Source organism: Lissotriton vulgaris, chromosome 1_2 (genome assembly GCF_964263255.1).
Source record: "Lissotriton vulgaris chromosome 1_2, aLisVul1.2, whole genome shotgun sequence".
In the NCBI taxonomy this organism is placed as follows: Eukaryota; Metazoa; Chordata; class Amphibia; order Caudata; family Salamandridae; genus Lissotriton; species Lissotriton vulgaris.
In genome coordinates, this window is record NC_141686.1 from 70,660,454 (window position 1) to 70,675,727 (window position 15,274).

General features: G+C 43.9%; 1 protein-coding gene across 1 annotated transcript in view; it reads right to left on the reverse strand.

The window, feature by feature from the left end:
• Nucleotides 1-15,274, reverse strand: part of LOC147733931 (sodium- and chloride-dependent GABA transporter 1-like) — a 292,502-nt gene that overhangs the window by 73,624 nt on the left and 203,604 nt on the right. The window contains exons 9-10 of the mRNA XM_086953601.1: nt 11,312-11,424; nt 157-288 (exon numbers count right to left, since the gene is read on the reverse strand). Coding sequence (XP_086809727.1) covers nt 157-288; nt 11,312-11,424 — 245 coding nt within the window. The remainder of the gene's footprint in view (nt 1-156; nt 289-11,311; nt 11,425-15,274) is intronic.

Sequence of the window (15,274 nt, forward strand, 5' to 3'; positions counted from 1 at the left end):
CGTGTTTGGAACTTTGCCAATAATTTCAGCCATTGATCTATCTGAAGTCGGTAACTTGAGTACAATAAAATTGGACAATAGCAACCCCTGCAACAAAAAAGGTTTAGTATGAATCACTACACAGAAAAGTTATGGTTATCTCGTCATCTGACGTACCTGGGTGATATTGGAGAATCCTATGATGTAGGAGATGAAACACACAATCGCGATGAAGACTTTTTTCCTCCTCCTTAGTAAATGTGGATACTCATCCATTAAGGCTGTGATGAATCCCTCCACGGTGCAAAACTGCAAAAAGAGCCAGGGAGAGACTCAGACAAGAAGACTGAAGGATTTAGCTACTTCTGTAATTTAATCTTGGTCCCTGGTTCCAACATTGCCAGGGCCACTTTTTAATACCAGGAACTTCAGGTCCAAAACACAGCTATGTTAACAGTAATAGTTGTCACCATCTTCTACTTAAGATATGTTTAACCTCCTCCTGAGAGAAACAAGTGTTTCCAATAAGTCTGAGATTAAAACTCAAAATATTTACCAGTGGCTGACGACAATTTACTAAAGGAGTTCTGATCCAAATTATACTAGATACTATAATTCCATTCTTTTGTTTTTGATCTAGTGCATTTTGACAATAGATGCGTCCATTTTACTCACTGTTGAACGGCATGAATATGTTCAGAAACAACCTACAATAGATAGATATGGGCTATTGATCAACTAAGAACACAAACACCGCCCAGAAACACAAGACATTTGACCTGATTTATCAAAGGTGTTTGCACCCATAAAGCCTGAGTTGCACAAAATTCCAGGCTTTGTGGTTGCAAAACCCACATTGGCAATGTACTAGAGAATCATTACAAGTCACAAATGAAACTGTGACTCTCAATGTCCAAATTGTGAGTCCTGGTAATTTCTAAGGAAGAAGAGACATGAAAGGGGCGCGCTTTCCTTGAGAATGGCAATGATATTTATCAATGGTTTGTGACTGCTATCGATGTCCCATCACATCAAGCCAATTATTGATAGTTATGTAGCTCTTGTCTTCTAGGAGGGTGGGCCTGCATTATCTCCAGTCTGTGCAGGCTCATGCGGGGGTGGTCATCTCCATCTCATGCTAACCTCCATCCCTGCATTCATAAGGATTAGCATGGTAAATCCTGCCTCATTAATATACATGCAGTAAGATTTATGTGAATACTTCTGAATTTCTGTTTTGTGCTCTCACAGATGGGCACAGCTGTCATAGTCCATAAACAGGATCCAGTCACATTGTGTAAAACTGCAACTGCTTTGTGACCCTGGAAAAGTGTGGCTCAATGGTTAGAGCGGCAGACCCTGATGCAGAGGTCTAGCCCGGGACCAGGGTTCAATTCCCCGCCTCGGTGGGTCTTGGGCTCAAAAAAATTCCACGGACCTGATAATTCTCGCCTCGGTGCCTATTCCAATCATGGAGTCCCACTCTGCAACTCTGGGCAATAGCTTGCTTAATCTCCACAACAGCCCCCACAACGCTACGGATGCCTGGCCTCCACCTTGGGGGTGCCCAGGAGTGGACGCCTCACAGGGAAAGCCAGGATGGGTTCCACAGCGGTATTCGTACAAGCGCCTTGAGACCCTTGCGGGTGAGTAGTGCGCTATACAAGTATCATTTTACATTTACCCTGTCCTTAGTAGCTCAGGTTCCTTGTTTCCAAGCATGAGTGGCTAGCCCGGCTCTGAAATTGTCACAACCATGTCCCTGTTCCTCATCACAGTTTTTACCATGAAGGCGAGGCCCTCTCCCCATAGTCCTGCAACCATGATTATTCCAAAATATGTACATATCTGTATTCTTTTACACATAAAGTAACTACCCTTCCGTAAGTCCATCAAATGTCTTGTCCCCCAGTTACCATCCCTAACTTGTTTTTGCCCTGAAGAATCACAGAATATGTTTATCCCGACTGTAGGGCACTGAACTAAGATAAACTGGAATTAGGTTCTTGTATTTTTTTTCAATTGCACTGCTGCCATCTAGGCTTTGATTAATACTTGTATCTAATACTGCTGTCTGTAGCTGGGGTTTTACTCTGAGCTGCTGATCTTCTGTGTAGGAGAAGGTTCACTCTCAACAATAATGTAGGCAGTCAATACATTGTGGATGCTACAGTGATGAACACGGCAAAGTGATGATTGCCTATAAATATGGTCAAGACTGTAATAAGGAAAAAGATAAGGTGGTTCTTGCGTGATTGCTTACCGGTAATATTCCTTACTACTATTTCTCATACGATTCAGAAAAGGGGGTGGTGATGGACAGAGTATCTGAATTAAACAGAACACTCATACCCAGTCAACAGATCAGGGCTTGATCCATCACCGTTTTTTAGCTCACTGCACCATCCCAGCTCAGAACCTGGCTACATGCAAATTAGTCTGTCCCTGGCCCAGTGCATCATGGGAACAGGGCAGACCAAACTACCAAGCCAATTCTTATACTGGGAAGGAAACAAGCTTACCAACTATTTCTCATACAGCATATGCACAGTCCAAAGTAAAAAAAAAACTATACATTGGATAATTGGATGCGGGTGACACCATTTGTTACTGGCAAGCAGTATTTTCTGCCAAGTATACAATGAAATTCATAAATGCCTGTGGCACTCAGAATGAAATAGCACAAAATGTGTGTGAGAGAGTAGGCTATTCATTTTTGAGAGACTGATGCTAGCAACATGATATCACATCATTCTGTTGGGTTGCAGCACACTTCAGTGAGAACAGACGGCTCAACCCCTGGTAGCTTTCACACAAGGAACAGACTATTGGGTAACAGGTCCAAACAGAACCAAATAACTTTAAAGAGTAACACACAACTCCTTAACATTTCCTAACCAACTATGGAAAAATCAAGAAAAATGTAAATACCACAACAACATAAACTGGCTAAATATTAATTAGCGGAACTAGGAATATTGAAAAGAATATGTCAAAGAACTGTCCATAGTACCAACTGGGTTATAAAAATCACTTAGTCTAACACACTTTGAAGTGACTTACCTAATGAATGAAATTGTTTTTTTCTACATGAGAGGGCATTTTTCTGTGACTGGTGATACTGAAGTGTACTAGACTGCAGCTAGCTAGGACACAATGGGGTCTCTGGAGCCACTGATCAGGGTGATAAAAATATACACTGCAGCCCACTTGTGTCATTTTTTCTTCCACCATACTATTATCTCCACTGGCTTACCATGACTTCACTAGAATGTCAAATAGGTAATTTGGTGTAACCAGCTGTACCTTATGTCTATAGGGACAGAGCAGTCACACTGTGGCGTTGAATGGCAGTTTCATAGTGCAGAGTCATCATGGCAGCAAAATTCAATGACAAAAATGGTAGGCTTGGAAATAGGCAAGCTGGATGAGGCAGGCAGTCCTTACTGGTTCAACAAAACATACAGGGCAGATTTACAAAGAAAAGGCCACACTTTCACCATTTCAATTGTTGAAGACATGAGAAGAAATGATCACGTCTGCCATTCTCCTGTTGAAGTAGCCCCCTGATCCCAGTCTTTTACCATTCTAGAACTTGTGCTCCTGATTGTATAATAAGGTTACACAGGAATACAAGTCCATGAATCCAAAGATAAATGCTGGGCTGCGAAAGCTTCTCGTGCTTGCACCTGAGAAAATGGAGCGCATCGTTTGCACAGACTGCATAAGATCTACATTTCAAATAGCATAGCAGAGTATGATGTCATTGGGCATCACTAAGGGCCTAATTATGAGTTTGTCAGTAAGGGAACCACAGTCGAAACAGCATTGGAAACACCAGCACCGTATTTCAATGTTGGCAGTTTGCGGAACGAAAGACCGCCGGAGCATCGCCGCCTCTGCCAGCCATTTGCCAACCACCTTGACGGTGGCATGAGTGAAAGTAGATAACACAGGACAGTACAGACAACGATTCCACCATCTGAATTACAAAGTGACTTTCTGTCAAGCCATCTGTGGCAGGGACACCACCTGCTTCGAGTTGGCAAAAACGAAGGAAACGGGATGCAAACTCACTCATTTCCTTCTTTTTTCTTTAGTCTTAGACATAGGACCGTACGTCCAGGTCTCTCCTTTGCAGCAGCAACTTAGCCACATGAAAACAACCCCACCTTAGCTGAAATCCATGTGAGTCCTTTTCTCCTTCTACTCCCAATGACAAGACAGAGCACATTTGATCCGATCCCCAGCAGTAGAAAAGTGCTCGCACAATATATTTTTCCGCATGTATCATGCATATGTGTACATGTCACACACCTGCATTGACATATATGTAACTTTATATTGTGAATTGCTGGCCTTTAAGGTGGATCAATTCCTTGTGCATCTACAAAGTAGTCACATCAGAGTCCTCTGTTGCTCCCAGCCATGTGAAGCAATCAAGCTAATTTGAGTGACTTTCTTTCTTTTAATCTTTGCATGGGAAATGGGGCAAATAATGACTTTGTGTCCAGAAATGCTGAAGATGTGTTCCATTTGTGCGGTCCTCAGGATTTCCAGCCTGGTGCTTTTAGTGCCACCGTCGGGCCACGAGAGCCTATATCTGATCAATGTCGATTGGCTTCGAGCTGTGTGGCTGCACTGATTTGTACATCTGGCAGTCAGATATGTCATTGCTCTGGTCAGTGTTATCACGGCAATACATTAGTATGTCTTCCTTCCATTTGCTACATTTAGATTGATTGCACATAATTTTAATAAACATTTGTTTTCAATGGCGTTGGTATTTTTATGAGTTCAGTTCAGATTCCTTTAAAGTCTTCTTAAAGTGTTAGCATTAATTGCAAAACCTGGCAGAATGAAGAACACTCCCATAGGTGTTTGCCTCCTTCAACTTCTAAGTTTCCTCTATTCGTCAAACACCTCTTACGAAAAGAGGAGTCATGTCTGACGAAAAAGTGGTGCGCAGCTCACGGACAGACCATTTTGTATCTTAGGAAGGGGGAGCAAATTGCGATACTTCCCTTCCGTATAATTCTAGAAGTTGTGGGAATTTTTTCTTACAAAATTACAGAGCTAGGTGTTGGGAAGTTGAAAATGCAACACATTACAGTTTTTCAGACTAGTTTTTCACTAAAATTAGTGAAATGTAAATAGCATATTTTTTTCACCTATTTGGATAAAAAAATACAATAAAATAAACGCAGGTATTTTGTGGGGCAGTTTCCAGTAATTATGTACCCCTAACATAAGTCTATACAAGTTTTCTAACTTTGCAAAGTCAAACAATGCACGCATTCCCCCGTTTCAGCCGGTGGAATAAAAATATTTCATTGTCCTATTCTATTCCTAACTAAAGAACCAGGCTGACAGTGGATTTTGCTTAGAGCTGCAACTCTAAATGTTAATTCTGAAAGTTAACATGTCCATCCCATTTCCACATAGGTGGTTTTAACAAGCTGCTGTTATAAAAAGCTGCCGGTGATGTTATAAAAAGCCTCCGCACCTTTCTCTCTCTTCTCAGCACAAATCCCACATGCTGTGTTGTGCCTTCAGCCAGCTCTGTGCCGGGCTGCACAGCTCGCCTGCATGGCTTGGAGCTGAGGGTGGCCTGGGCTGCTCCGGGATGCGGTGACAGCCTCCTCTGAACGGTGACGGTGGGCCGGGAGCATCCTCTCCGCTGCCACCGAGCACAGGTATCTGCCTGTCAGCCTCGATTACTTCCCTCTGCCTGAATCGCTTCCTTGCGCTTGGTTGGCCTTTCAGAATAGAGTTAGGAGGGAGCCTCCTCCCGGAAGCCGAGGGCATGCGGCAGGTCACGTGAGTCACAAGAGGGGCGTCAGCAGCAGTGTGCATCTGTGGAGAAGGCCAGCAGAGGAGACGGCTGAATCACACGAGGGGAGAGGTGGAGTGGGCGGAAGAAGGCTGCTTCATTGAGTGTACCCCACAATCAGAGCCGATCCCGGGGAAGTAGTGAAGATACTGTGAGGGAAGGTGTGAACACAGGCTACATACACTGGAAAAATGTACTAAGCTTTGCGTTGGAATGTGTAAATACATAGGTAATTTGCATAAACCAGCGGAATGTGCACGAGTTACTGATGATCCCTAATTAAGGCCTAGATGGTAAATGTTGTCAAATAACTCCAGCAGGGCTCTCATTAGCTACAAAGGCTAGCCTGGCTATGTGTTCACAAAATGTGCACCTTTGAAAATTTGGTGCAGAGGCATAACAGAGGCCCTGCTGTAAGGTGGGCGCACAGGGTTCCTTCTTTTGGAGGGGGCCTCCTCACCTCCCAAAGCCATGCCATTGCATGCCTGGCAGAATGCGTGCAATGGTATGGACGAAGAAATAGGTACACGCTTGGGAAAGTCACTCAGCTGTCCTGATTAGGCCACCTGCAGCATAGGGGGAACCCAACCCTTCAGTGTGACCCCATTGAGCCCAAGACTTAATATCTGTGCCACCTGTAAGACAACGGGCCCCTCTTCACATTTTCCAGGGTTTGAGGTTTGTTTATTGTACATTTTCCAGGGGGTCCCCATCATTTTGTGTTACGCCACTGGTTTGGTGACATCAAAGTGAACAAGCATTTGCAATGCAATAGGTCTCGCAGCATTAAAGTTTAAGTTATTGGCATTGTGTATGACAATGCCAATAGCTATAACATTTGCAAATGTGACACCTATAGCATTTGTAATGCAATATGAGTTGTATTTACATGACTTAGATGTATTGATATTACAAATAACAATGGCTTTTCATTTTTTTAATACTTAAATAAAAGTTATTGTAATTGAGTTGGTGGAAGGGTGAAGTGCGTCGTGTCCCCGAGTGATGTGGTGGTGTCCCGAGTGAAGTGGTGGTGTCCCCGAGTGATGCCCCCGAGTGATGTGGTGGTGTCCCCGAGTGACGAGTGGTGCCCCTGAGTGATGTGGTGGTGACCCAGAGTGGTGTGGTGGTGTCCCCGAGTGAAGTGGTGGTGTCCCCGAGTAATTACCACACCCTATAAATACTGAAAACCTCCGTTGTGGTTTTTATTGTCTGCTATGACTGCTACATTCAAGGGTGGCAGACTCCAAACAAAGGTCCTCAGTATAAGAGGCCTCTTAATTCCTATGGGGCCGGTACCGGCTTCATTTGAATCACGTTTTTATGTCACCCACAGTTTTGAGTTGCTAAAAGGAGCCAACAAGCCTGGTGAAAGTCCAACCAAAATGAGAATTTACCATGGAAAAGACACCCAGATTCACTGATTCCTGTGGGAATTCCTCATTTCTTAAGCTCTCATTATGAGTGGCCTGCTAAATGGCCTAGATTTTCGACCCGACCCCCCTCCCCAACCCAGCTGAAGTTCTCCCTCAAGAGTTAGAAAAAAGCATGTATAGGCAGCTCTGGGGTGTTACCGATACCTGGGCTAGGCGTACAGGCAGTGGTGGGGATAAACAAGCCCATTACAAGTTGGATCCTGAAAGTCCACCAAGAAATGAAGAATTACCAGGAAATGGGTAACTCTGGGTTTGATCTCTCTTGTAGTTCCTCATTTAGCAGAGGTGTTTGGGTCCTCCAGCGAAGGCGGTAACTTGAGGCAATTGCTTCTTATTCAAGCCTCAAAAGAATTTTGGGGACCTTCGTTTTTCTTTTAATTACCAATGAAGCACTGGAACAGTCCTAGAACATCTTTAGTCACCACTTTTTGTTTGCATTTTTAAAAACGTGTTAAGTATGGGAAAATTAAAACCACACATGTCAAAATGCAATCAGATGCCAAGTGGTCCCATTTGATTTGTAGCCCCTTAAGATTAAGACAGCCCTGGCTTCTAGGCATTTGTATTTTTGCATTCTTCAGCTTGCAAGCCTAACTTTGCATACTATCGTGCAGCTTTACACGTTTCAGCATGAAATGGCCGCTGGCCAAAAAGTCAGGGCTTCTTTGAGCCTGCCAGACATGAAATCCTGCGATATGACAACCAACTAAGAGGTTGCACAACATAAATTAGAAATACGTAGGAGAATGTGACATTGTGATAAATTCACAGCTGGCACGGAGGACCTCACCCCCTGTTCCCCAGAAGGGAAATGCATCGGCTCCTTTCTGCATGTAGCAGCAAGTATTCTGCTTGGAAGACGCAGCACTGAACGTGATACCACTTCCGCTTCCCACATTACGCTTTACGCGCGCACGCTGACAGCGGCTTCTAAGAAGTTACACAGGTGCAGCCACCCACCCACAGATTGCGAAGGCCGACGTCACGGACATATCTTTAACCGGATGGAACGCACTCCTCCGGGAGCACGCACCAAGTGACATACGGGCCGCACCTACCTGACGGACCAGGCGGCCACGCCTTACACTTGAATCCGCTGATGATGAAATTTGTACTCTGACTGTTTTGTGCCATCTTTTATGGTGTGCTCTGAGGTGACGCGCCCGGCTAGAAACAATCGGAAATATAATAATTCTAGTCTTGGCTCGTGGACTCTAAAACTGTAGACACACCTTTATTTACACGCAATAGAGGACACCTTGTCATCAGGATAAATAAACACATTCAAGTCATAAGATTTTATTGCGCAAGCCATTGTTTTAGCGGGAGTTTCTCAATGTATAAAAGACTCGATGCTGCCTTATGTAGCGCTGGTGAGACAGACCCACCCTGCAGCCAAGCCTCGTTTTCTCCAATTACATTATCTCTGCTTCCTATCTGATTGTATTTTTAGATCTCTAGCGAGACCCACACACGCATGTTGCCACGAGACCTAAAAATACAATCAGATAGATACAAACACCTACCAAACAGAAAACCTCTCCGTACACCCCGGAATCCCGCCGCGGCCGCCCCGGAAGTCAGGCACGGTCGCCTGTGACGGGGGCGGGGCCACGTCCAGACCGGAAGAGGAGCCAGGCGGAGGCAGGCGAAGTCAATGCGTCTCGCGGCCCGGGGCTCCTGTGAGCGGTGTGGAGCCCCGGGGCCGCGCTAGCAGGAGGTTGGGCGCCGCGTGCTGAGAGAAGAGTCCCCGACATTGCCCAGGTAAGTTCCAAAATGCTGGGGGGGCTTAGTGCACTTGTGTGTGTGCGTGTATGCTCATGTGTGTATGTATGTGTGCGACGGTGACGGCGGGGGAGGGGGGGCCTCGGTGCACTTGTGTGTGTGTGTGTGCGCGCGCGTGTGTGTATGTGTCAGGGGGGGGTGTCTCTGTATGTATGTATGTGCGTGCGTGCATGGGCGCTTGTGTTTGTGTATGCGCATGCGTGTGTGGTGCTTGAGCTTCCCAGGAGACAGCGCCTGGCCACAGCGCGCGTTCCAGTTTCAAATCAGCTCCAAGGCGATGCGCGCGGCCGGGACTGTCTCCTGGGAAGCACAGTCGCTAACAATAGATCTCTAGCGAGACACAGCGCTGACGCACTGTGTTTTCGCTACGAGACCTAAAAAGGTGCATCAAAAACTAGATTAGAGCGACCATGTGCTAGAATGACACATAGCGGAAACACCCCTGCTACAAGGAAAAAGGTAAATGTGCCAAACACAACTATGCAAAACAAAAGCAGACTCCTCGGCAAAGTCAACGTGGCTTTAGGTCACCAAATTGAAGTGTCCTTGAGGAGCAACAGGTCATCCAGGTTGTGAAGGAGGCGGGGTGCTTGTTTTATCTGAAGGCGTAGTTGGTCAGCGGTGCGTAGGAGCACTGCACGGGATGGCAAAGGCCAGTCATAATTTCATGGGCATGTTGAATAGTGCTGAGTTCTGAAGGGATGGGGGCCGGAATCGACCTGAGTGCCTCATTCTGGGAGATTGATGGGCGCTTCTACCTGCTCACTCATTGCTCTAAGGGGCCACAGCTGGATGATGTCATGTGCATCTCAAAACCCAAATTACATCATTAAACAAAGCTGTATTCTTGAGTGTCTACTGTGGCTGATTGTCAGAAATGTGGATCTGGGTAAAGAGAATTGTTGTTAGGTCAAGTCTGGGCTGTGAATGCGCTGCCCTGAGAGGCATGCTCTATTCAGGTATGGACTTGAAGCTCTGCACATATTTTAATTGGCTTGTGTCATTGTCCACTGTTAACTGTGGCTTTTCATTGGTCAATCGGCTTAGTCGTCCCTCCTTGATACCGCCTTTTCTCATATTGTAACCTCACATGAGGAAACCCCCTACTACGTGTGGCGTTACTCGGTAAGCTTTAATTACAGCCTTCAAACACTATTCTCAAATAGTTTAGTCCTGCCTGCTGTGGACAAGTTCTCTCCGAAGGCTTTAAAAAAATCTTTATAGCATGGGCGCCGAACGTATTTGCAACGCAATAGGTCTCGCATTTGCGAGAGTTTAAGCTATTGGCATTGTAAATGACAATGCCTTTATTTGTCTGTTTTAAAAACAATACATTTATAAAAGCCACTTACAATGCCAAAAGCTCAAACTCTTGTAAATATGAGACCTATTGCATTGCAAATGCTTGTTTATAACACTGGATGCCCCCTTAAGGGAACTTGCTGCTCTCCACCTCCTGCACACAGCTGTTACAAGTCTCTCTAAAACTCCATGACTAGAGTACCAGGCCTAGGAGGTAGTGGTGTCCTCAGATCCTCGACTCCCCTTTCGACTGTGCAACTTGCAGGAGGCACCATTGCTCAATGTCCTTCCACCCTTTTACAGGTGTTTCTTTCACTATCATCCACCAAGGACCTGTTCATGTAAGGAAGGTACAGGTGACAAGTTCAATGGGCATGTAGGAGGCACAACCCGATTTAGACATTGCCATCTGTTGTTGAGACATCTTGATGTATAAGCTCATATTTGGTTATGAATTATATTAGTGCGCTATGGTGGTGGTTGATGGCAGCCATGTTCTCCTACCTTTGCCATGCGTAGGTTAATTATTAATATTTTACTTAAAACCAGTTCTTTTCAAATTTTTTACATTTACATTTTTCAGACAAATGTATTTTTTAAATTGTCCCTTTTAAACATTCATGGTCTACTGTTTTCGAGATTTATATCGCAGTTCTATAGGTGTAATGTTATGAGGAGTATATGGTCTTGATTCTTTCATGTTACTGCACAGAGTAGTTTGGCGTTATTTACTGACATTGATTTTTCATCTACTTTAAAAGATCATGCAACATGCAGCAGTCACTGTTAACTTTTTATTTCAGCAAACTTGCTTGGCACTAGATAAGTAAGCCAACACACTGTATCCTTTAAGTCCCAGCCTATCATGCTATTCACATAACAACAAGTTGTAACTAAAGCAAGGCAACTGATGCAATCTATTTCCTGTGGGGTGAGCCTTTCCATTAATTCATGGTCGGTCCAAAATCTCTCTTACCTGGCTGTCGAGGCCCAACATCATTAGCATGGAGAAGAAGAGAATTGACCATAGAGAGGACATCGGAAGCTGCGTGACCGCTTGGGGGTAGGCAAGGAACGCCAGTCCGGGACCTAGCCAATGAAAAAGCATTGTCAGTTGCGCTCTTTGCTGGATCTCAGGTGCTGTAGTCACAGGTGCCTGGAAGATGAAAATCAAGCAGCGGCTCACTGACTCTTGCAATGATTAACATAGTCACATAGAAGCAGATGGCTCCTTTGTGTCTGCTCCATTCTGCCTGGATATAATTCCCAATAGGAACCGCGTCAAGCGCAGTGATGAATGGATAAGGTATTCTGAATGTTTACCAGACAATTATGGCAACAGCTGCTGGCGGGCGCCTGCGGGAATCCATCGCCTGTTGCCGCCTTGCATGGCATTTCAAGGATGCATGGGCCCACTTAACCGATATTTCCCCAAGGAAAACTACTCAACCCCGTACTGCTTGCAAACTCAGTGACTTCCTCTATCTATTTACCTGGCCGGCTGCAAAGGAAAATAATCTAGCGAGCATCACACACCTCTGATTTATACCAGCCTGGCCTTTTCTGATAGGTTCACTGAACATATTTGCACTAGATCCATCCATTCCCATTAAACCTTTATACAGCCTTGTGGTTGATGTTTGGAAACTCTGCTAGCGAGCTATGCCTGTTGAAGAAGGATAAACCTGGATCTCCCCATATCCCAAGTCCTTTAAGGGGTGAGATTTGACCCAAGGACCCTCTCAGCAGTGTTCTGCTATGTGCTTCTACGAAGGGAAATCAGAAACCTCCAGTAAACAACTGGTGAGATCAGCTGAAAAGACCCCAAGTAGGATCTAGGGGTGAGCAGTGTTTCAAAGTTATGTCCACTGCAGCTGGCGGATTCTTCATCCTTTATTTCTGCAGCTCCCGAGTAGGGAGTGGGCGGTCATTTTTAGATTTTCAGGATAACTAATGACTAGTTAAACTATAGGTGCTTGGATTCTACGCACGGTTACCTCAGTTTGACAGCCTGAAAATCTGGCGTGGATCAGTCCACCATTGACAAACATTGGATAACATTTCTCTGGAGAATGAGCCTTCACCTTAGTAGAGAAACTCTAATGCTCCAGTGTAACCACAAACCACCAAGCATTCCTAAAATTCTGAGGTCTGTACATTGACTTCAATGAAACTTAGATGCATTTCTTCAAACTCCACGGATGTTAAATACAAGTGTGCTTATTCCTGACAAACTAAACAATCTTTAGGGACTATGGGCCATTTGTACAAAGCTTTTTTGTAGGAACCAAATGGCATTTGCGACCACAGAAAAGTATTTTTTAAATGTACTAAACTCAAATTGCGATTTGTTAACTTGTTACTGAATCTAAATTTGGATTTGCGAATCAGTATTTGGAAGGGGCGTGATTAGTGCATCCCTTCCAAATACCAATTCACAGTGCCATGTATTAATGTTTTGCAATCAAGTTCCGGTCGAGCAACATAAATATTTTCTCACCTTGAAGGAGGTGGTAACCCATTTGCAAATGGGAAGGGGTCCACAAGAGACGCCTTCCCTTTTGAGAATGTAAAACAAAAAAAAAATTAAGAGTAGCCTGCTCTTAAAAAATGAAACCTAAAAGTTAATTTTTCTGTTTTCTTAAACACATCCCGTTGTCTGTTACGGAAAACGGGCTGCAATTAAAAAAAAGTTGCTTCATTTAAAAGTAATCAGAGACAGGGTAGTCTGTTGACCCCAGCTGGCCACCATCCCTGTGATGGCAGTTATTCCTAGTGGGCCACAAAATGCGACCTACCTGATTGATATTCATGAGTTAGGTCAATTTGTGACCTCACTAGGAATCACTATTTTTAAATATTTTTTTGTACATTAGGAATTGCGATTTCCAAATTGTGATTCGGAAAGAATCACAATTTAGGAATCACAATTCCTAATTTTTGTACAACTGGCCCTATGGTAAGATTTGGTTCTCTGCTGGCATCACCTGCAGTCCTGAGATTAACTCTGTGGCTATCTTTCACATATAAAAACTTCAATTCACCATGAAGTAGAATTATCCTCTGGAGATGTCCAGTGTCACTATAGTACACCATTTACCTGGTTGATTGACTGATTGATTAGACAGATGGGTGGATGGATTGATGCACAGAGGGATGGATAGAAAGAACGATTATTCTGCGGCACAATACTAATTTGCTCAATTGTTCATTGAGAGGAATAGTACGGAGGCATATAGACTGATGGATTGGTAGAGCTACAGAGTGAAAGATAGATCGAAAAAGAGATAGCTACATATAGATAGATAGATAGATAGATAGACAGACAGACAGATGGACAGACATACAGACAGACAGACACATAGAGAGATAGATAGAAAGATAGATGTTTATCTAGTGAAAGAAATAAAAGACAGGAGGTCGAGGGTCAGAGACAGAAAGACAGATAGTGAAAGACAGACTGACAGATTAACAAACAGACAGCACATGGCACAAAGAAGGAAAACTTACATTAAAGATGAGAGAACCCCCTATTATTATAGAACCAACTCTCAATGACCACACTGTTTGGCACATTCAATTCTCCATATTCCATATGCATTCAAAACTAAAAGCAATCCCTTGTTGCTACTTTTTCACATTGGCATAGCAAATAGTGAAAACATATTTAGTCATTTATTAAAGTTTTCTTGTAGCGTGCACTAGGACCTAGTGTATCAGATTGCTTTGCACTTACGACTGAACATGAATATAATAGTCTACAAAAATAGAGTTAATATGGGAATTGCAGGAAAAGAAGGGTTGCGCTAACATAGTAAATTCAATAAGTAAGATACCATGTGCTGGTGTCCCATAGACTGCTGCCCCATTATTATTGAACCCACATAAACATATATATACAGGGTGTCGAGAATCAAGGAGCTCTTGGTCCACAGTGAGTTACAAGAAGTCCATGACAAAGAAATGCAACCAATAGTCGCTATTTTGATTTGTAACCACTTTGGCAGCATGCTTATAGGAGGGAAGGAAGACTCATCAAATAAAGATCTTAAATGGAGCAAAAGTAATTTGCTTCAACAATCTTACTAGTCACGCAGAACAAGCAATAGCCTGACTCCTGAGTTAGGAGGGGTTGTGAGAACGGAGTGCTATGTATCCATAAGGCGTACATTAGTCCCCTAAATGAATGTAAAGCTAAGGTCTGACAGAGAAGTTTGAGATGTATTTGCTGGGGAGAAGGATTTTAAATTGGTTTTTAAAAAGTAAAGAATATAATTTCCGAATTTCCCTGGTAAAATAGAACCACACCCTAGGGCGCAGTCTAAGAAGAATTGTTCAAAAGTGCGTTTTTTCTTTGAAACTGGAATTTCAAGTGATAGGGAGTCTGCATTACGAAGTTAGCAGGAACCATCGGAGAATTTCAGTTTTTCCCCAGACAGTGCGACTGATCCACATGGATGATTTATGAACTATGCAGGCAAGTTTGAACAAGGATTCCACCTTAAATGGCAGCCAACTCAAAGAGCTGAGGATGGGGGGGGGTGGAGGGTGGAGGAGTGATGTAATCTAAGTGATCGGCTCCCGAGGTCACATAAACTGCAGCATGCAATGAGGCTTTAAGAGGAGCTAGATGAATTTCGGGCACGATGGATAATGTAGCATTCCTGTAGTCTAACCTGGAACTTGAATTTTTTAGGTCTTGTTCAGGTAAGAAGGGGACGATGCGCTGGATGAGTTTGAGCTCATAATTTGCATTTTTTGCCTGAGTGTAAATGTGTTCGTGATAATCCTGTCTGTCGTTTAAAGTAAAAGCGAGCAATTTTTTAACAGTGAAAGCAGTCCAGAATGTTTGTGGAGTCTAACCATTCCTGTATTGATGAAGAGGAGCCCTGTGGCAAAAGGAGAAGGAACTTTGGGCATCATTACGATGCCGGGCGGA